General features: G+C 38.6%; 1 protein-coding gene across 1 annotated transcript in view; it reads left to right on the top strand.

The window, feature by feature from the left end:
• The first annotated feature begins 5,774 nt into the window (after positions 1-5,774).
• The window catches only part of CPA3 (carboxypeptidase A3), a 34,935-nt gene continuing 18,151 nt past the window's right edge, over positions 5,775-22,558 (top strand). Inside the window, exons 1-7 of the mRNA XM_069590415.1 lie at positions 5,775-5,866; positions 5,964-6,039; positions 9,087-9,211; positions 18,356-18,458; positions 18,568-18,669; positions 20,043-20,144; positions 22,069-22,179. Coding sequence (XP_069446516.1) covers positions 5,799-5,866; positions 5,964-6,039; positions 9,087-9,211; positions 18,356-18,458; positions 18,568-18,669; positions 20,043-20,144; positions 22,069-22,179 — 687 coding nt within the window. The 5' untranslated portion in view covers positions 5,775-5,798. The remainder of the gene's footprint in view (positions 5,867-5,963; positions 6,040-9,086; positions 9,212-18,355; positions 18,459-18,567; positions 18,670-20,042; positions 20,145-22,068; positions 22,180-22,558) is intronic.

The following is a 22,558-nucleotide window of genomic DNA, read 5'->3' as shown; positions in this document are numbered from 1 at the left end:
TTGTAAATGACATGATCAGAGTTTTGGGTTATTAAAAAACACCAGTCAGGCTACAGTGTGGAAAGTAAATTGGAAGTGAAATAAAAAGGTGCCAGGGACCCTGACTGAACCAGCTGGGCCTAAAATAAAAGAGGCAAAAATAACTCTTTGACTTGTACATCAAATATGACTTGAAATTTTCCAGAATTAAAACTGAACATGCTAATAATGCAGAGTATTGTTGTCATTGTTCAGTCACTCAGTCGTGTCTGACTATTTGCAACCCCATGGACTGCAGCACACCAGGCTTCCCTGTCCTTCACTATCTCTCAGAGTTTGCCCAAACTCATGTCCATTGAGTCAGTGATGCTATTCAACCATCTCATCCTCTGCTGCCCCCTTCTCTTGCCCTCAATCTTTCCTAGCAGCAAAGTCTTTTCCAGTGAATCAGCTTTTCTCATCAGGTGACCAAAATATTGGAACTTCAGCATCAATCCTTCCAATGAATATTCAGGGCTGATTTCTTTTAGGATTGACTGGTTTGAACTCCTTGCTGCCCGACGGACTCTCAAGAGTTTTCTCCAGCACCGCAATTCAAAAGTATCAATCCTTCATCACTCAGCCTTCTTTATAGTCTAATTCTCACATCCATATATGACTACTGGAAAAACCATGACTGGGACTACATGGACTTTTGTCAGCAAAGTGATGTCTCTACTTTTTAATACTCTGTCTAGGTTTGTCATAGGTTTTCGTCCAAGGAACAAGCATACTGTGCAAATTTCAAATTTTAAAATATAATAATATGTAATTAGATTTTAATTTGGGGGGGGGGGCATTGCTTACTTTAAAATCATAAAGCAAAACATGACCTCATTGTTTTCCATGTGGAATCAAGGAAAACAGGATTCCATAGCTAGCATAATACATTAAAGTAGCTGTGACAGTGTTCTTTTCAAAAACAAAATCCACTAGTCGCTTGTTCAGTTGTCAAGCCAAAGAATGATTAATTGCATTAATTGTCCACTAGATGGTAGCAGTGCAGCTGCTATAATTTGTGAGGCAATCCTCTTCAAAATAATTTAGTAATATCAATATATCATTTATTTTTTAAAAAAAAATAAACATTTAAGTGGGCATAGAAAAGGAGAGACCCTTAAGTGCAAAAATAGAAGTTCCCACAAAGTTTTAAGCAGTACTGATGCTAACTTTAAAAATAGATGTAATTTAGCGAAATTATCTTTCCCCCATTCTATTTAAATTTTATCCATGTGAACTGCAAGGATAACTCAACCACAATTACTGGAGTGAAATTACCTTGATGGAGGTGTATCATTCGATTCATAGACAGCTCCACAGGACACTCCCTCACCCTATCTTTAGTAGGTAGCATCAACCTCTAAGGGATGCTGTGGCCCTAAGTTCAGTGCTTTAAAGTGGAAATAAGGAATCTAAATGGACTTTTCTAAAATTTCAAGGAATTTTTAAGAAGAATAAAGCATAGGAAAGCAAATAAAATCCATGTATCTGAGATTTCCTGCACTTGAGACATTTTGGCTCTGTCTCTTGCAACTATAAGTTAACAGCTGGCAGGTTAGCAATGTCACTTGCCTGAGCCTTGTAAAGAATAGTAAAGATTGAGAGAAAAAAAGAAAGAGAAATTTCTGCATTAAGCCTTCCCAGTGCAATGGTGCTGTATACCCTCCCGCCTGGCTGACCACAGACTACTGCTTTGGCAGACCGATGCTGCCCAGCTTTGCCTACACAGGAGCCCATGACTGTGAAGGCATCTCTCATTATCCTTCCTGTGACTTACTCCCACCCTGGGGACCTAAGACAGGCTCCAAGCTCTTCCTTCAGTCCCCAACTCTTACCTCTCCAAAGCAGCAATTAACCGACAGCATAGGAACAGCTCCCTGGCTCTTTCCTATCTCCAGTGGTATTGCCACAAGACTAGCAAGACTGGTTTTCCAGCCTGGAGAATGGGAGTTCTGCTAGAATCACATATCGTGTATTCATCTTCTTTGCCAGATAACCTATATGAATTGATCAAAGAGAGAATTTCAGGTATAGAAGGAAGACAGAAGGAACCGTGACAATTAATAAGGTTATTTGGTGGCTATATGGGGCTGTGATGAGCCTCTTAGGTCATCTCATTTGAGCAGGTAGTCACCCCCCTCTAGCCCTATCTGACACTGCCTGAATCACACATCCAGGTATCTGTCCAGAAACATCACCTTTCGTGCAACTAGTAAAGACATGTTTCTCTGCAGCACTCTACAGGGCACTCTCAGTTCCATGTTAAACATACAATATCCATAACTAAAGGTAGCAATTCGTTCTTTCTGACATTTCCTTTATGAGATATTTAAAGGTATTCCATCAGTTTACTATATTTGATTTACAGACAAAATTATTTGAAGAATTCTAGTAAATCACATGAGAATGTTCACTTCCATTTTCTAGGACATTTCCTTTACGGTAATAATGTTTGAAAAATATAAAGAAAAGCATACTTTAAAAAATAATGTTATATTTTTAACTGTGTCTAGACATACAAAAATCCTAGGAGTGCAAAGACCCAGAAAGATGGAAAATTACTGTTGTGTGAAGCATTCAATTTTAGATATCTTTTTAAAGAGCTTAATTTAACCTGTGAAACACCACACCATCTTACACAGTTAATTCTAAAATGATACAGTGTCCAACAACTACTCATCCTACTCCATAAATATGCCAAGACCTCTCATAAATCTCGATGTAGCAATATAAGGTTGTACTGAACTATGCCTGCCAAGAAATGAAACTGGTTTTGATAAAGAGCTCCAAAATATTCTTGAAATCCATAGATTGGGAAGGAATGGGAGGTCTTAAAGCATCACATACCTATGTCCTACTCCATAAACAAGGAATTGTCAATATGCAACAGAGGTTAAGAAGTCAAAGACTGTTTATCACCAAAGTCTTAAGAAAAACCAGGATCCTTCCAACCGTTACTTCAGTTCAGTTCAGTTCAGTCGCTCAGTCGTGTCCAATTCTTTGCGACCCCATGAATTGCAGCATGCCAGGCCTCCCTGTCCATCACCATCTCCAGGAGTTCACTCAGATTCACGTCCATCAAGTCCGTGATGCCATCCAGCCATCTCATCCTCAGTCGTCCCCTTCTCCTCCTGCCCCCAATCCCTCCCAGCATCAGAGTCTTTTCCAGTGAGTCAACACTTCGCATGAGGTGGCCAAAGTACTGGAGCTTCAGCTTTAGCATCATTCCTTCCAAAGAAATCCCAGAGTTGATCTCCTTCAGAATGGACTGGTTGGATCTCCTTGCAGTCCAAGGGACTCTCAAGAGTCTTCTCCAACACCACAGTTCAAAAGCATCAATTCTTCAGCGCTCAGCCTTCACTTAGATCCCCAAATAAGAGTGTTCTTCCTAGTTGACCTGAAAAAACAGACATAGAAGCCTTTTCTCTATAGTTTTGAAACAAACCAAACAGAAAAAGGCTTTAACACAGAAAATATATCAGAATGCTAGAATTAAGAATGACTTCTATTTTCTTCTTTCAACTTCTCTGTATTTTGATAAATTATTTTTCCATGTGTATTTATTACTTTTAGAATCCAAATAAAATTCCAAAAAGCAAAGCTATAACATAAAATATTTTTTACTTGAAGCAATACACATTAAAACAAATACAGAGATATTTTTGCCTTATTGGACATGGCCACCACTTTAACCTCCCACCTGATATATGCTGATACTCATCAGTCCTGAAGCCTGATAATGGCCAGTGTGTCTGTTTATATAACTTGATAATTGTATTAATACTTAGAGGATGGGCTTCCCAAGTGGCACTAGTGGTAAAGAATCCACCTGCTGATGCGATGTGAGAGGTGTGAGTTTGATCTCTGGATCAAGAAAATCTGCTGGAGGAGGGCATGGCAACCCACTCCAGCATTCTTGCCTGGAGAATCCCATGGACAGAGCCTGGAGGGCTACAGTCCATGTGGTCACAAAGAGTCAGACATGACTGAAGTGACTTAGCAGGCATGCACTTGGAGGACACAGGCATGTTTTTTGTCCCTACAATCTACCAAATCCCTTACATATATATTCATCTCACTTAACCCTCATAACCACTTGATGAGGTCCCATTTGCATGCCCAGGAAACTAAGGTCTGGAAGGCAGCATGCTCAAAGTAAAGCAGCTAGTTCTTCCTTTTCCTCTGTTCTCTTGCCAAACACACCCTTAGAATCAATGGAGCAAGAATCTGCTCTGGAATTTTCTAGTGCTGATACACTTCTCCAATATCAATAACATGAAGGCATTTGTAATCCCCTCTTCTTCTTTACCTGCAGGATCATGGCAAGGGGACCCTCCTGAGGGACAAGTCATACTGTACATCTCTCAGATGGAGAGGAATGAAGCTGTCACTGCTGTACATATAACAGGAGTACCTCCCCAACAGAGTTATTTTTATAATAAAAATATAAAACTTGAGAAGTTTCATTTATGATTGTCTATACATCTGTCAATGTGAAGAGGGAGTTTTAAAAGGAAATTCTAATGAGCTATCTGATCAGACAACTTCATTCACTTTATTACCTTACCTATAATTCTGGATAAAGCTGCTGCCTTCTCCAATCCATAATTAATTGAGTTGTGTTCAAGATTAAAGATCCCCTGCCAGACACTTTAAAAATGACTTATAAATGACGTTTATAAATTCAACTTTCAAAAAGCACTAATTGGGCATGTATAGCATTTAGACCCTAACCAGAATAGCCAATGAACAAACATTTGAGCAACCATGTTATCTTGCCCTTTACATGTCTTCAAGTTGCTTTATGAATAGGGGTTCTCTCTGGAGATGAAGGGATAAAAAAGGGGAAAGGAGCAGGGAAGTAATTCATCAATTTCTGTAATGTTTACTTCTTTACCAAGAGTAATTTAGCAGTTACAGTCAGGTTCACTTCATTATACTTTTGCCATCATTTATATAATCATCATTTATATAATGATGGTAAAAGTATAAAATTTAGACAGTGACCATAACAACGTTTTCCAGATTACTTCTAATATTTTTAGTATATTCAAAATAATTTGTAATATAAACATTTTTAATTTAACAACTTACAATGGGGCTTCAAAAGCATAGTTTTTGCCATCAAGGTTCTATGGCCAGATACCCTAATTCCTCCAAGGTTCCAAGTGCAAATTTAAACCGATTTCTTCCATCATTTACATCAAGTGCACGATAGAGTAATATTTTAGAGCAAAGAATTGGATTCAAAGGTCAACTTTGTGAACTTACTAACTCTGCTCCCTTGGGCAAAAGTGAAAGTGTTAGTCGCTCAATCGTGCCAGATTCTGTGCGACCCCATGGACTATAGCCCGCCTGGCTCCTTTGTCCAAGGAATTCTCTAGGCAATCAAACCGGAGTCGGTAGCCATTCTCTTCTTCAGGGGATCTTTCCAACCCAGGGATCAACACCAGATCTCCTGCGCTGTATGCCGGCTCTTTACCATCTGAGACACCAGACAAGTTATTTGCTAAACAAGGAAATTTGCTTCCCATTCCATCTATACATTGGGAATTCTTAATTATAAAAGGTCTGTGAGTAGCATGGAATTCACCTGTCACAAAGAGGGCAATCAGTGTTAACATTGCCACCCTACTCCCCTCCCCAACCAGAAAATGGTGGGGCAAAGGGGTGGGGGCACATTCTATCCACCAGAACCCAAAGAGGAAACTAGCTGTTCCTCCAGATAAGAGTTGAGACATAAAACCAGCAGAGTGTCTTTGGACAGGCAAAGAAGAACCATGAGGTTCCTCCTGCCTGTGGGTTTGATTGCCACCACCCTTGCAATTGCTCCTGTCCGCTTTGACGGGTAAATCTCACAGCCCTGTGTTCCAGACTGTGTTTGGGAAGACAATGAGGAAATGCTCCTTTCCAGTTCACAAGTTTCACCTTTTGCGTTCTTACAGGGACAAGGTACTCCGTGTGAAGCTCCAGGATGAAAAACAAGCAAACACCATCAAGGACTTAGCCAAAACCAGCCAGGTAAAGCATGTAAAGGGCTATCTTATCTTTTCTATTTCCTAAAAGCTGCTTCTTTTGCCTTTTATTTTTAACAGCCACAGAGCTACCAAAAACAAAGATTGGGGGAAATGGTGATAATTGGATAACTCAACTCACTGCTAATCCTTTCATTGTTTCTGTTTATTTTTCTCCAAATTACCACTTCTTTTTCCCAGCCAAAAACTTTGCAAACAACAGCATTTTCTAGGTGGAATTGTGAAATAGGGAGACATTCCTGGCCTTATCATGGCCTCTTCTTCAACCTTGACAGTGCCTGCCTACTCCATTCTCCTTACTACCATCCAGATCTATACCAGTGGTCTAATTTCTGTGGCATAATCATAATTATGATTACATCAAAGTACTGGCTTAACTGATAACATCAATGCACTGTTTGATAATACCAAGAAGTGTCCCTTTCTAAGAGCAGGTCCATTTTGAAAGGAAACTTTTAAAGTTAGCTTTGTCTTTTAAAATCCAATGGACTAAAGTAATCATTTTATCATTTGTTCAACTGCTCCTCTGTACAAGACACACTGTTCCAGCCACCTTGTTGTTATTCAGTCACTAAGTCATGTCCAACTCTTTGTAACTCCATGGACTGCAGCACACTAGGTTTTCCTGTCCTTCACTGTCTCCCAGAGTTTGCTCAAATACATCATTTCAAATTCATTAGATTTTCAATGTCTGTGTCCTAATTTACTGTGTTTAAAACAGAAGAATTGAAGTTCAAAGACAGTAAATTAAATGACCAAGATGACATGTCAAATTTAAACCCAGAATGGAATCCGAGATCTGTCTAGTCAGATACTCCCTTATTTCCACATCAAATCAATCTGCCTATACTAATTCCCAGATGTTTCTCAAATCCATACTTTCCTCTTCATTCCCCTGTCACTGCCAAATTCATGTCAGCTCTATCTTTTTCAGGGACAACTTCAATAGACAATTACAATTTCTCCTATGATCAGGGTTCTAGCCTTGCCTCCCACAAAGTCAAGCTGCAACCTGATTGCTCTAAAATTGGACACTTACATTCCTCTGTTTGAAGGTTTTCAGTGAGAGGTGGCCTAGTACGAAAAGGGCATGGTCTTCAGAGGTTCAAATCTGTTTTACACTAGCTCTGTGTCCTTAGGCAAGTTACTTAACCTCTCTGGGCTTCAATTTCCTCCTCTATGAAGTGGGGACATAATAATCATACCTTCTTTCTAAAGTTGCTATAAAGACTAAATGAGCTAATATTTGGGTAATGCTCAGCTGGCCTGGTCATAATAAGTACTGTAGAAAGCATCTTCTATTGATATCGATGTGGTATTCCAAGAACTTCATAATCTCCAACCTCTTTACTCCACCCTCTTTCTTACCCTTTAAGCACTATTAATACCAAACACTCACCCACATTGGCTCTATACACCTTTTCTCGGGAGAGATGTATTTTCCTCTTTACTTGGCTAAATGCTACTTATTCTTCAAGATCCAGCTCAGGCAGTATCTCCTGGAGAAAGTCTCTCTCTGTTCATCAGCTCTCATGACCCAGATGGGTTGCTTCTTGTGCTCCTAGAAGCAACCTTGTGCTTGCCCCTGGCACGGGTAAGCATGTTGGAAATGCATAGATGGCCTGTCTTCCACATTAAGCTTCTTGCTTCTCTATTATTAACCACCACAACCCTGGCATCCAGCTCTGTACCCGATGCTTATTTAGTTCATGAAAGTCCAGTGAGCCCTAAACTCTTGCACTGTGCTTCCCTGGTGGCTCAGTTGTAAAGAATCCACCTGCCAATGCAGGAGACTCATTTTTGATTCCTGGGTCAGGAATATCCCCTGGAGAAGGGCATGGCAACCCACTTCAGTATTCTTGCCTCGAGAATCCCTTGGACAGAGGCGCCTGGCAGGCTAGAGTCCATGGGATTGCAAAAGAGTCAAGGACATGACTTGGCAACTAAATGACAACAAATCATGCACCACATAACCCTGTTAGGATAGAGAAATTGCTATTGTGATGGCCTAACTCACCTTTAATCATTCTTATACCTCACAGATGTCTAATTTATACTGTAGCCTTTTGATCAAAACAAACCAACAAATATTGGTTGGTTCACAGCAGCCTAATACTGGAGCAGGACTGACCTAGAAGTAGAGTGGGATTCATCTACAGAACAGCCGGGCAGGCTCAGCTATGCCCACAAGCTTGGCACGATGGGTGGAAAGTTAGCATTTTCTCCACATTTCCAAGGTTGGGAAATGATACATCATTTGGTTTCATGATTGAGTATGATTTTCAAGAATAAGAACTGGGAACTTCTCAAATTATTTTAATCTGAATTCTATCTTTACAGTGCTGTTCACCAAATTTCTGAAATTCTCAGCTAGCAGAAAATAAAGAGAAGGGAACCAGCAGCTGCTAAATACTGTGTGGCCCAGATGTCATAGCTGCTTCATAACCTCCACAACACTCCCAATGGAAGGCTGTTAGCTGCGTTTCTTAGGAGGAGGATTGAAACTCGAAGAGTTTTAGTAACCTTCCCAAGGACATACTGCTGGGAAAATGACAGGGCTAGAGAATATGTCTTCACTGGACACAATCTTTCCAGGAATTCCAGAGTTTACAGGGACATCTGGTTCTGAGGGATGCCTGATCCAAGAGCAGGGGCAGGGGAGGGAGAAGCCACATATGAATCCATATTCCCAACCAGAGGCAGATGCTGTGGCTAAATCAGTTGTGAAACAACTCCAACCGGTGGTAGAAGAAAACAGATTAACCGAAAGCTGATCATTCTTTTTGCATTTGAATATATTATGTCCAAAAAAATATGATCATTATAGTAGCTTTTTTTTCCCACTGCCTAATATTCAACAGTTTTTAAATACATTTGCAAAAATCTCATTGGTTTATTAAGAGAAGAGCTCATACTTAGCCATGTTGAACCCAAAATTCTTTTCATTGCGTATCACACATGGTCATTTATTAATAAATATGTGTTGCATGAACAAATAAACAACTGTGAATAACACTGAACTCATCTGCACAGCTTGACTTCTGGTACCCAGATGCCACCCACCATGTAGCTGCTAACATGACTGTGGATTTCCAAATCAGTGCGAAGGAATCCCAGTTTGTTCAGTCTGCGTTGGATCAAAATCAAATGCACTATGAGTAAGTCCTATGAAAATATGCAAATGTGTTAGATACTCAAAGTCTGAGGAGTCTTGAAATTGAGAGTATAATTTTATACTGGGGCCCCTCAAAATGAACACTCTAAGAAGTAACACTTATTGTTGCCTACAAACAGAGTATGGAGGCCTGCTTATAAAAACGATGAGCTCAAACTTGGCACTCAAGTTCTATCTTATGTTTATTATGATCTGCAAGAATGACAGTTATGGTATCTGCCATCCCTAAAACTCAACCCCTGGTGAGGACAAAGAGCACGTGAGCAGACATGGATGGTCTGGTCACATTCATTACTCCTGACAGGTAATCAGCCCGGAATTCAGCACTACTGATGACTACCAGCATTGCATTTTTTTTTTTCATTATTTAAACTTTTTATTTTATACTGGAGTATAGCCAAGTAACAATGTTGCGATAGTTTCAGGTAGGTACACAGCAAAGGGACCCAGCCATAGACATATATGTATCCATTCTCCCCCAAACTCCCCTCCTATCCAGGCTGCCACATGACATTGAGCAGAGTTGTTCCTTGTACCCACACCAGGTTCTTATATTCAAATTCTCCTGATACATAAAAAGAGACCCAAAGTACAATGTTTATCTTTGAGTCAGAGATGTGGGAATATAAAATTTATAATAAATAATTCTTTATGAAAGAAATTCTTCCTCAGAGAAAGCAAAACAACACAGTAAAATAAGACTTAAATCTAAGAGGAGAGAATTCTCAAAAGGCCTAAAATGCAGAAATGAGTCACTGTGGTCCCATAGAGAAATAAGAGGAAATTAGAAATTATCAAACACTAGCCACGGGTCATGCACACACAGTCTGGGCCCTAGGGCAACAAATAAGAAGGGAGCTCAGAGATGAATATCACAAATCAACATATACTAGAGAAAACAAAGTGTGTTTTTATACTTTAAAATATTTAGCAGTTTGATGTACTGCGGGGTCCTGTTTGAACTCCCCCAGCCCTTGTCATTCCAGCAGCACCTTTTACAGGGACCCCATCACTCAAAACTGCTACACATTAGTTCTTTCTTTTTGATTTAACATTTCATGCTTCTGCTACCTAACTTAGTGCTATTATCTCAAAAAACCTTCTACTTCTGGTTCAAAGATCCTACAGTGTCATATTAGAGAGCGGGATTTATTGCTGCTCATCATGACTTGATTGTATTTATTAAATTGCTACAATATCCCTAACAAATTTAAATACTATTAAAAGAAATACACACACAGACAAGTAAACAAAAAACATTCTTGCCTATGGCTTAGAGTCACAGGTTATTATGTGTGATTATTGTTAGTCACTATCTTGGTTTTTGCCATTGTTTCAAGAAGGCTGTGAAACAAATGTGTAAGTTCATGTATGGTGAGAATATATTCAAAAGTAAGTTATTCCTTGGTGTTTAATCACTGTCATATTTGACTCTCTTGCAACTCCATGGACTATAGCTTGCCAGGCTCCGTTGTCCATGGGATTTTTCAGGCGAGAATACTGGAGTGGGTTGCCATTTCCTTTTTCAGGGGATCTTTCGGACCCAGGGATTGAACCCACGTCTCCTTCATTGACAGGCAGATTCTTTCCCACTGAACCACCAGGGAAGTTAATATATGAGAAGAACATATTCAAAATTGTTAATCTAAACATTTTTAATTAATACATTGATAACTTTTTCTATAATTTTATAAACTGTGCCACTAAAATTAGAAGCAGAAACTCTATAAACGTAAGATCACAGAAATTAGTAGGACATTACGGACTCTGGGCTTATGTTGAGGTTGATATGCTATCTTGAATATTTCTAAAAGAAATCACCTCTCATTCAAGGTGTCTTATGCAACCTACAGACCTCCAGGTCTTCGATGAGAAGCTCTCATCTTTCTCTGCTCCAGCCCTACTCTTTATACAGCTGTTGATTTGGGTTGGCTAAAAAGATAGTATGATGAATTTTAATTTTCTTTAATTTTACCTCCAAAACATGCGTACAATACTATTGTGTATAAAGATGTAATGCATACAGAACATTTTTCCCCTCAGTTCAGTTCAGTTCAGTAGCTCAGTTGTGTCCGACTCTTTGTGACCCCATGAACTGCAGCACGCCAGGACTCCCAGAGAATATTCAGGACTGATTTCCTTTAGGACAGACTGGTTGGATCTCCTTGCAGTCCAAGGGGCTCTCAAGGGTCTTAATGTGAATCACTTCCTCCACATCCTCTCCCCTTTTGGTGTCAGTCCAATATATGCACACCAGCTATACAATGTTAAGCCGTCTTTTGTTTTCTGAACTGAAATTCATCTTAAAGGCATTGCCAAATCTGTTGATTATATGTCATGATAAGGAGAAAATCTAGATATTATCATTTCAGTGTTTGAGTTTTTCTCCTGTTTTCAATGTGTTTTTATGGAGATGATTGTTCAATGCTGAGATCAACTGCACCTGAGAAGCTTCCCTCATTATATTTACTAATTTGTATAGCAACCAAAAGGTAAAAACAACAACAACAACAACAACAAACATACTTGGTAATTTCATGAATTTAAAAAATAGCCCTGGGGAAAAAAAATGCATCACTTTTTATTTTGTATCACTGCTGTGTTTAAGAAACCTAAAAAAGGGAATTTCATATTCTCATATTTTGACAAGTACTTTACATTTGCTTGAATAAATATTTTACTATGAAAAAAAAAAAAAAAAAGAAATCACCTCTCTATACTATATACTTCCTGGTGACCATCTCTTGAATCACTTGACAGCCAGATTTCTAAAACATGTGCCTCGATTTATACAATCTTTACTTTACTCCATTAATACAAACCTGACCCAGATTCCTTATGCTCAACTAATTCTTACAAAGTATCTGCTGCTGCTGCTGCTGCTAAGTCGCTTCAGTCGTGGCCAACTCTGTGCGACCCCATAGACGGCAGCCCACCAGGCTCCCACCATCCCTGGGATGCTCCAGGCAAGAACACTGGAGTGGGTTGCCATTTCCTTCTCCAATGCATGAAAGTGAAAAGGGAAAGTGAAGTTGCTCAGTCGTGTCCGACTCTTAGCGACCCCATGGACCACAGCCTCTCCTCCGTCCATGGGATTTTCCAGGCAAGAGTACTGGATCTAGCCCAAGCTAAAATAAATTTTAGCTAACTTTGTATAATTTGATTTGAACAGCAGGTTAAAAATAAAGTAGTACATTTTCCTCAATATCCTGATACTGTAGACAAGAAGCTGACTGCTTGACACTGAGTGTAGTTAGTGGAATAGATCACTGTGACAGGAGACTCCAAGGCAGGAGGCTGCCAGCCATCCACTCTATCGGCCTTTATTCCTCTTCAGCCTTCTCCAAGCTTGGCACAAGTCTGACTCAAACAGAGGTCTGAATCCAGATCCTCATTAACAGTGTGCTTTTTGTTTTGTCATATGCCAAGTACTTTCTTTCTATTTACATCAAGAAGCAAAGTGTTAAACTACCTATAAAAATTAGTTTTATCTAATTAGGATATGATTTCTAGAAATTGGTCCAAATTAGACACAGTTGTGGGAAAGCCACATAATCAGATAGCTACCTCCCTTGGAAATATAAATATGTAAAGTGATCTGTACAGACAAGAACTATTTAAAATCTTATCTCCAAGTACTAATTATATAGATAATTTTATTTGCATATTAATTACATGTGTTACTTGGTGTCAGTCAGTAGCAGAAGTGGGTTCTAAGCACAGAAACATCTGGTTGGGCCAGACACCAGTTTGAATAAAACCACATTAAAAGGCTGGTTTGACACAATGATTTACTTAGACACCCTTCATTAGACAGTGCATATAAACTACTATTTAGTTTAAAGCATCTGTGTGATATTTTTTTTTAATTTCCAGAAAATTAAATTACCAAGACAGATTTTACCTTAAAGTAGCACGTTTGCTCCCTTTCCCACAGAAAAAGAGCAACAGGATAACTAGAGACTGTCAGCAGTGGCACACACATCAGCAGTGACACCCTTTCCCTCCTACTGAATAAAAATTAGTGCCTTAAAGTTTATTATCTAACATAGAAATATGCCTCCAATGTTGGGGGAAATCCATGTCCATAAGTGCCGAGTAGGATACAAGGTAATTCAATTAGGGAGTCCCTGGAGAGAATTGAGATCATGCAGAAACCTGGAATCATGCTTTTTGAGTAGACCTGCCGTCTATGGGGTCGCACAGAGTCGGACACGACTGAAGCAACTTAGCAGCAGCAGCAGCACCCTGCAGGAATGTGGGTATCAGGGAAAGGTAGTCCAAACCAATTTATAACATGACTCTGCCTCCCTAAAACATCCTTCCCCACTGCACTTACACACACACACACAAACACACATACGCACACGCCAAAACTCATGGTAACACATACACTGGCCCACAGTTCTCCATTCCTTCTTTTTTTAAAATTGAAGTACATTTGAGTACAATATTAGTTTCAGGTGTATAGCACAGTGTTTCCGTATTTTCATAGATTATACTCCTTTAAAATTTATACCAATGGCTGGTTCATGTTGTGGTTTCACAGAAAACAAAATTCTGTAAAGCAATTATCTTTCAATTAAAAAAATAAATTTTTTTAAACTTATTACAAAATAATGGTTGGTTATAATTCCCTGTTTTATACAGTATATTCTTACCTATTCTTATAAAAGTAGTTTGTATCTCTTAATCCATACCCCTATCTTTTCCCTCTCCCCACTGCTTTGCTTTCTAAATCTGTGAATCTCTTTCTATTTTGTGATGTACACGTTCATTTGTTTTATTTTTTTAGATTCCATAAATAAGTGACATCATACAGTATTTGTCTTTTTCTGTTTGACTTATTTCACGAAGCATATTATTATCTAGGTCCATCCACTTTGCTGCAAAAGGATAATCTCATTCTTTTTATGGCTGAGTAATGCTCCAATGTATATGTATACCACATCTTCTTTATTCATTTGTCTACTGATGAACACTTGGTTTGCTTCCATATCCTGGGTCTATCTTTTCAAATTAATGTTTGTTTTTTTCTGGATATACACCCAGGAATGGAATTGCTGAGTCACATGGTAGTTCTATTTTCAGTTTTTTAGGGAAGCTCCATACTGTTTTCCACAGTGTCTGTACCAATTTACATTGCTACCAACAGTGGCAATGGACTCTCTGGACTCTCTATTATGTTCCATTGATCTATGTGTCTTTTTTTGTACAAGTACTCTACTGTTTTGATGACCTAGCTTTGTAGTATAGTCTGAAGTCAGTCAGAAAGAGTGATATCTCCAGTTAACCAAATCCAACAATATATTAAAAGGGTCATACATCATGATTAAATGGGATTTATTCAGGGTTGCAAAGATGGTTCAACATTTGCAAATTACTCAACGTGATATACCACACTGACAAAAGGAAAGATTTAAAAAACTCACTTGATCATCTCAGTAAAGATGACTAGGTACCTGCAGTCAGCTAATCTATACAAAGGAGACAAGAATATACAGTGGAGAAAAGACAGTTTTCTCAGTAAGTGGTACTACAAAAACTGAACTGCTACATGTGAAAGAATGAAATTAAAACATTCCCTAGTACCATACACAAAAAGTAACTCAAAATGGATTAAAGACCTAAATATAAGGCCAGACACTCTAAAAGTTTTAGAGGAAAACATACAGAAAACATTCTTTGACATAAATTGCAGCAAAATCTTTTTTGACTCACTTCCTAAAGTAATGAAAATAAAAACAAAAGTAAATAAATGAGATCTAATACAACTTAAAAGCTTTTGCACAGCAAAGGAAACCATAAACAAAACAAAAAGACAACCCTCAGAATGGGAGAAAATATTTGTGAACAAAGCAACCATCAAGGAATTAATCTTCAAAATATACACATAGCTCATGCAGCTCAATATCAAAAAAACAAATAACCCAGTCCAAAAAATGGGCAGATCTAAACAAACATTTCCCCAAAGAAGACATACAAATGGCCAAAACGCACATGAAAAGATGCTCAACATCACTAATTATTAGAGAAATGCAGTCAAAACTACAATGAGGTATCACCTCACACTGGTCGGTCAGATGGCCAGCATCAAAAAATCTATAAACAATAAATGCTGGAGAGGGTGTGGAGAAAAGGTACCCTCCGACACTATTGGTGGGAACGTAAACTGGTACAGACACTATGGAGAATATTCATGGAGGTTCCCTAAAATACTAAAAATAGAGCTACCATATGACCCAGCAATCCCACTCACGGGCATATACCCAGAGAAAACCATAATTTGAAAAGATATATGCACCTCAACCCTCATTGCAGCACTGTTTACAAAAATGAGGACTTGGAAGTAACCTAAATGCCCATCAACAGAGGAAAGATTAAGAAGAAGTGATACATCTATACAATGGAATACTATTCAACCATAAAAAGAACAAAATAATGCCATTTGTAGCAACATGGATCTACAGATCATTATACTGAGTGAAGTCAGACAGACACAGAGAGATGAATATCATATGATATCACATGAATGCAGAATCTAAGAGAAAGGGTACAAATGAACATATCTACAAAACATGAGTCACAGATATACACAGCAAACTTATGGTTACCGGGAGATAAGGGGCAGGAGGGATAAACTGGGAGACTGGGATTGCCATATACACACTACTGTATATAAAGTAGGTAACTAATAAGAACCTGCTGCATAGTGCAGGGAACTCTACTAAGGACTCATAATGGCCTAATTGGGAAAAGAATCTTTAAAAAAGAGTGGGCATATATATTAATATATGTATAACTGATTCACTCTGCTGTATTCCTGAAATTAACACAACATTGCAAATCAACTATACTCCAATAAAATTTTTTTAAATTGGAAGGAGACAGGTAAAATTATCACTATTTGCAGAAGATAAGATACTTTACATAGAAAATCCTAGTCTCTATCCAAGAACTATTAGAATAAATGAATTCAGCAGTTGCAGGATATAAGATTAATAAGCATTATCTGTTGCTTTTCTATATACTAACGTGAACTATCAGAAAGAGAGTAAAAAAAAATTATGCTTAAAATTGTATCAAAAAGAATAAAATACCTGAGAATAAACTTAACTAAGGTGGTGAAAGACCTATACTCTGAAAATTATAAAATACTGATGAAGGAAACTACAGATCCCATGCCCTTGGATTGGAAGAACTAATATTATTAAGACACCCATACTACTCAGAGCAATCTACAGATTTAATGCAGTCCCTATGAAAATACCCAGGATGTTTCTCACAGAACTAGAACAAAATAATCCTAAAATTTTTATGCACCCACAGGAAAAAAAAAAAACATACACACACACACACAAATTGCCAGAGCAATCTCCATTCCTACTAAAAGCAGCATATGGAAGGAGCCATGAAATTGTTAAAATAAGATTCGTTTTGCTTCTTCTCTGAACTAACCTGCTCCCTGATCTTGAGACTTGGGCTTTCTGGAGAGCTAGTCAACTGATCTGGAGAAGGCAGTGGCACCCCACTCTAGTACTCTTGCCTGGAAAATCCCATGGACAGAGGAGCCTGGTGGGCTGCAGTCCATAGGGTCGCTAAGAGTCGGACACGACTGAGCAACTGCACTTTCACTTTTCACTTTCATGCATTGGAGAAGGAAATGGCAACCCACTCCAGTGTTCTTGCCTGGAGAATCCCAGGGATGGTGGGAGCCTGGTGGGCTGCTGTCTATGGGGTCGCACAGAGTCAGACATGACTGAAGCGACTTAGCAGCAGTCAACTGATCAAACTTTGTAGAAGCCTCAGTAGACTAAGGAGAGTTTAGATCTGACAGTAATACCCAGGGCTTTCCCTCCTTATGATGGATAACTGTTGTATAATGGTTCACAGCTAGAGTACTGAAGTGAGACATTTCTAGGCTCAAATTTCAACTTCTGTATTTTAGTTATATCAATGTTGGAAATCTACCTAAAATCTATGAAAATGGGAGTTATAATGGTACCAGATTAATAGTGTTGATGTAAAGATTAAGTGATAAAATGTAAATATCATGCTGAACAGAATTGCGCATAAGAAAGACTCAATAAACACTGGCCATTTACATCACTAAATCCTCAGGGGTGATTATTTATCCTTTCACCTATATTTAGGAATATTTTTAACAAGTTAAGTAAATCTTGGAGTGCTAAAATAATATTTAAGAGAAAGTATTTTGGTTTCATCTACTTAAATCTGGCTGCTGGTTAGTGGAATGCCTCAGGAAAATAACATCTGGACATGGATCTTAATTTCCAGCCTTAGGCTTAATTTCTAGTTCCCATCAGCAGCAATCTGGCACCATTCTGATGTCCTCATGCAGCTGCATATGTGGGAAGGTCGTATTTCAGCTCACACGATTCTCTTTTGCCACTGTTATCACAAGAGCTAAATTGATATGTGTAAGTCTAAAAATATTCTTAGATACGAGCTTCCTGTGACTAATTAATACTGCCATATGTTACCAATCAACCTCTGAGACCATAAAAATCTCTCTTTTGCCTGATTCCTCTGCTTTTAATGCAGGTGGAGCAAAAGCCACAAGCCCTCTTTAGAGTTTAAGACAATTAAATATGGCTGCAGGGACAACCCAAAATATAATCTCCAAACTTTTCAGACTTCATATGAGTTTTAGTGCACAACAGGCGCCCCTTGATTCTAAATGTGTTGTCAAATTTTTCTTTCTCAAAAATCCCAGATTCATCCTAAGTCAAAAGCCAAGCATACAGTGAGATAACTATAATATGCATAATAAAGTGCTTGTCAGTGATGTTAGTGAGAATCAATATTCATGAGCAGTACATGGTCTCATGTCCTAAATAAACTCTAATTAAGAGTATACCTCACTTCTGTTCTTCCTCTAAATTCAGATCAGTCAATCAGCAAGAACAGCACTGCTCTAGATAAATGGGAAGATAGGAATCCAGACACACAACATATCTAAAAGACACGGTTAGAGAATCATGAAGAAACAGTGTAAACTTGATCAAAGACGGAGATGAAGGAAGAGAAAATTTCTGCAAGTGAAAGATAACTGTTTTTCTTTCCTCTGTAAGTGTGTATTTTATCATTTCCCCCTGTCGAACAGAATCTTGATTCACGATGTACAAGAAGAGGTTGAAAAACAGTTTGATGTTAAAGAAGATAACCCAGGCAGGCACAGCTATGCAAAATATAATAACTGGAGCAAGGTATTGTATAAAATGCCTGTACTTCCAAAGAGAAAAATGTCACCCTCAACATTTGTTATCACTTGGTTATCTTTTATTCTAATCTCTCAAAATTGGTTTTGTTCCTAAGATTGTTGCTTGGACTGAAAAAATGGTGCATAAGCATCCTCAAATGGTCTCTCGTATCAAAATTGGAACTACTGCTGAAGATAATCCACTGTACATTCTCAAGGTAAAAGTAATTCAAGAACTACTGATTCTTACTATTGTCCAAAAACATGAATCTAAGAGTTACTTTGTGACACAACTAGCTAGTTTTTATTTATTTGGTGTTTATTTTTGGCTGTGCAGGGTCTTCACTGCTGCTCCGGCATTTTCTCCAGTTGGGGTGAGCAGGGGCACCTTTTCATTGCAGTGGCTTCCCTTGTTGTGGAGCACAGGCTCCAGGGCACACAAGCTTCAGTTGCTGGGGCTCCCAGGCTCTAGAGCACAGGCTCAATAGTTGAGGCACATGGGATCTTCCTAGACCAGGAATCAAACCCATGTCTCCTGCACTGGCTGGCAGATTCTTATCCACTATGCCGACAGGGAAGGCCCTAGCTAATTTTTAGACAATAAAAAGTCTTATTTCTTTGAAGAACATGTAAGCTTTAGACAACCATTCACGAATAGAAGTGACAGATGGTTTTAGGTGGGACCAAGAAAGTCTGTGAATAAACCACTTGACAGACACAGTGGACAGAACCAGACAAGTTTCTTATCCTATATCTTTATTACAAGAGCATATGATGTCCCTGGTGCATAAAAGAGTTTTTCATCCATTAAAATTCGGGGAAATGGACAACCAAATGTCAAGCAGAAAAGAAATGTAAGAATCATATAATTGTAGGAGTCCAGTACAGTAAGTGAGGCATTTTAACTGTGTTGATAGGGATTTCTGTCTATGACTGAGCTGACAACTGCCATTCAGCTGCCGCTGGATTTCTGTACATCTGAAGACATTGCTCCCTAAAGCATCCTCTCAATAACTGAGAAGCCCTTCCATACTCTGAATTCCCATCCATTCATGCTCTCCAACCACTCAAAACAAATATAAATTCTCCAAATGACAGCCCTTCAAATATCCAGCCCTGTTCCTCCTCCCCACTGCAACATAACTACAGAGTCTTTCCCACTTCTTGTTTATGAAGTAAGAAAAACAAAAGAGAGTGGCAGAAACAGAAGCAACTTTATAATCTACATCTCAGACCAAAGGATGTTAGCAATAAAACAAGAAAAACATAGATTGTGATTTTTAAACTGATTTATTTAATTGGAGGCTACTTTACAATATTGTGGTGGTTTTTGCCATCCATCGACATGATTTTTTAAAACTCTAAAAGCCACTCTGACATGAAGAAAAATTTTTGAAAAATAATCTGTGAAATAGATGATGAAAAGATACGTACCATGGTCCTCCCTGAGAAAAATAAGTGCACACGCAATGACTCATGCAACAGGAGACAGGTGAAATAATTGCTTTGAGACAATGAATGAGCTCTTGGACAACAAGAGATCAGCGTGTGAGTTCATGTAAAATAACATCTCAGATTTATTTTTTAAAAGATTGGGGGAAAGAATAAAAGAAGAAAGGCTATTTTTATGGACTGTGGCATTCATGCACGAGAATGGATCTCCCCAGCCTTCTGCCAGTGGTTTGTCTATCAGGTAAGTCAATTGGAACATTCACACAATTCTCCTTGGACTGTCAAGCCTCCAGCACTTCACTGGGTGGCAACACCCCTTTACAAATGAATGCAGTTCCACTTAACTAGAAGAGCCCACATTTGGTGCTGTCAGGGAATAAAACACTCTAGATTTTACTCATCGTTGAGGTTTTCTATATAATTGACACCTTCCTTCAAAATTCTTGAAATCCAGATGATGCCTTATAAAATTTTTTTAAATGGCTACAATATGGTTTATCCTATAGTTAAGTATGGAAAATCTGAAACTATCTTTATACTTAAAATCTACAAAATTGGCCCTACTTAGGTGAATTCAAAGCACAGAACACTAGTTCCCACTTAGATATTTAATTGGTACACACACTTTTGGAAGCTTCATACTTAAATTTCCTTTCCAAGTGAAAAATAACTCACTTTTTAAAGAAGTAAATCCAGTTTATGGGCTTCCCAGGTGGCATAGCGATTAAGAATCCACCTGCCAAGCAGGAGATGCAGGTTCGATCCCTGGCTTGGGAAGATCCCCTGGAGAAGGAAATGGCAACCCATTCCAGCATTCTTGCCTGAAGAATTCCATGGACAAGAGGAGCCTGGCAGGTTACAGTCCATGGGATAGCAAAAGAGTCAGATACAATCTAGTGACTAAACAACAACAAATCCTGTTTATAAGTTTGTTGTTCCTCTCACTCTATTTCTATTGTATTCTAATTCCCATGATCTTTTAACTCTCTCTTTTCTGCCAACTCTTGCATATAACATGCTGCTGGAATACAACATCACAACCACTTTCAGGGCAAGTTTATTTCCACTAGGAATGAATCTGCCAATCGAACTGATTTATCCCAGCAGTTGTTTTAGTTCTTCAGCTGAGGGCCGAGAGCTCTGCTTACTTAAGCCATAAGGAACACACAAGATAGGCCTATAAGAAACATCTTTTCTTGGGACTTCCCTGCGGTCTAGTGGCTAAGAGTCTCAGCACCCAACGCAGGGGGCCCAGGTGCAAACCCTGCTCAAGCAACTAGATCCCACATATCACAACTAAAAATCCCACTTGCTGCAATTAAAACCTGACACAAATAAGTAAACTTATTTTTTAATGAAAAGAAACATCTTGGCTCTAGTGCAGATAAACGTGGAAGAGATTGTCCAAGAATAATGAGAGATTTTAGTGAGCCAAAAAAAGGCCAGATAATCAGAGAAATTTCCATCTGATGTGAGAAAAGTTGATTGATCAATCTAAATATTCTAATTTTTTTATTAATAGAGTGTTTTTCTCTTTAATCCTACTTATAATTAATTCATGAATCCTCTCCAATATTTACATGTTCCTATGCTTACACACTCAACCTCTATTTACCTAAAGATGTGAGGGCAAGAATCTACTTAAATTGTACTGCTAATTTCTCAATTGGCCTCTATTCTTTCTATGAAATGTTTCTTGCATTTGCATTCTACATTTGGAATGCTACTAGTCTCGGTAATTCAATGATCCTTTAAAGAATATCCAGTCTTCCCTTGTGGCTCAGCCGGTAAAGAATCCGCCTGCAAAGTGGGAGACCTGGGTTCTATCCTTGGGTTGGGAAGATCCCCTGGAGAAGGGAGAGGCTACCCACTTCAGTATTCTGGCCTGGAGAATTCCAAGGGGTCGCAAAGAGTAGGACATGACTGAGTGACTTTCACTTTAAAAAATATTCAGTCAAATTCATTTCACTAGTCTGAATAAGTGTAATTTTTTCTGTCATCTATATGGGTCATTTATCTTTATGCAGTTTAGGTGAAATATGTTTGAAATAATGTGACCTTGGGCAAATGACTTAAGGAGTTGTCGTCATTACAATTATAACCACGGCTCTCCATATGGTAACTAAACTTTATACCAATAGCTTAATTTTTTCCTACTCCTACAGGCAACCAAAACTTATGGTAAAAACAAGATTATGACCAAACTCCTGAACCAGATGAATTTTTATGTTCTTCCTGTATTCAATGTTGATGGATATATTTGGTCATGGACACAGGTACTGATCTATAATCTCCTGTTTGAATTTAGATAATATATTATGTACTGACTTTCATGCACACTGGGGCTTCCTAGGTAGCGCTAGTCGTAAAGAATACATCTGTTAATGCAGAAGACAGAGCCGACGCAGGTTTGATCCTTGGGTCGGGAAGATTCCCTAGAGAAGGGCATGGCAACCCACTCCAATATTCTTGCCTGGAGAATCCCATGGACAGAGGAGCCTACAGAGGCAGGCTACAGTTCATAGGGTTGCAAAGAGAGGGACACGGCTGAAGTGACTTAGTACGCATGCATGTTGATTGTTAGGCATTAAGTTTAACGTTTAGCTAACCAATTAATTCCAATTCAAAAACTCAGTTTAGACTAAGGACAGCATG

The sequence above is a fragment of the Ovis canadensis genome, chromosome 1 (genome assembly GCF_042477335.2).
Source record: "Ovis canadensis isolate MfBH-ARS-UI-01 breed Bighorn chromosome 1, ARS-UI_OviCan_v2, whole genome shotgun sequence".
NCBI lineage: Eukaryota > Metazoa > Chordata > Mammalia > Artiodactyla > Bovidae > Ovis > Ovis canadensis.
The sequence above is the reverse complement of the archived record's forward strand: the minus strand, read 5'-3'. Positions and strand labels throughout refer to the sequence as shown.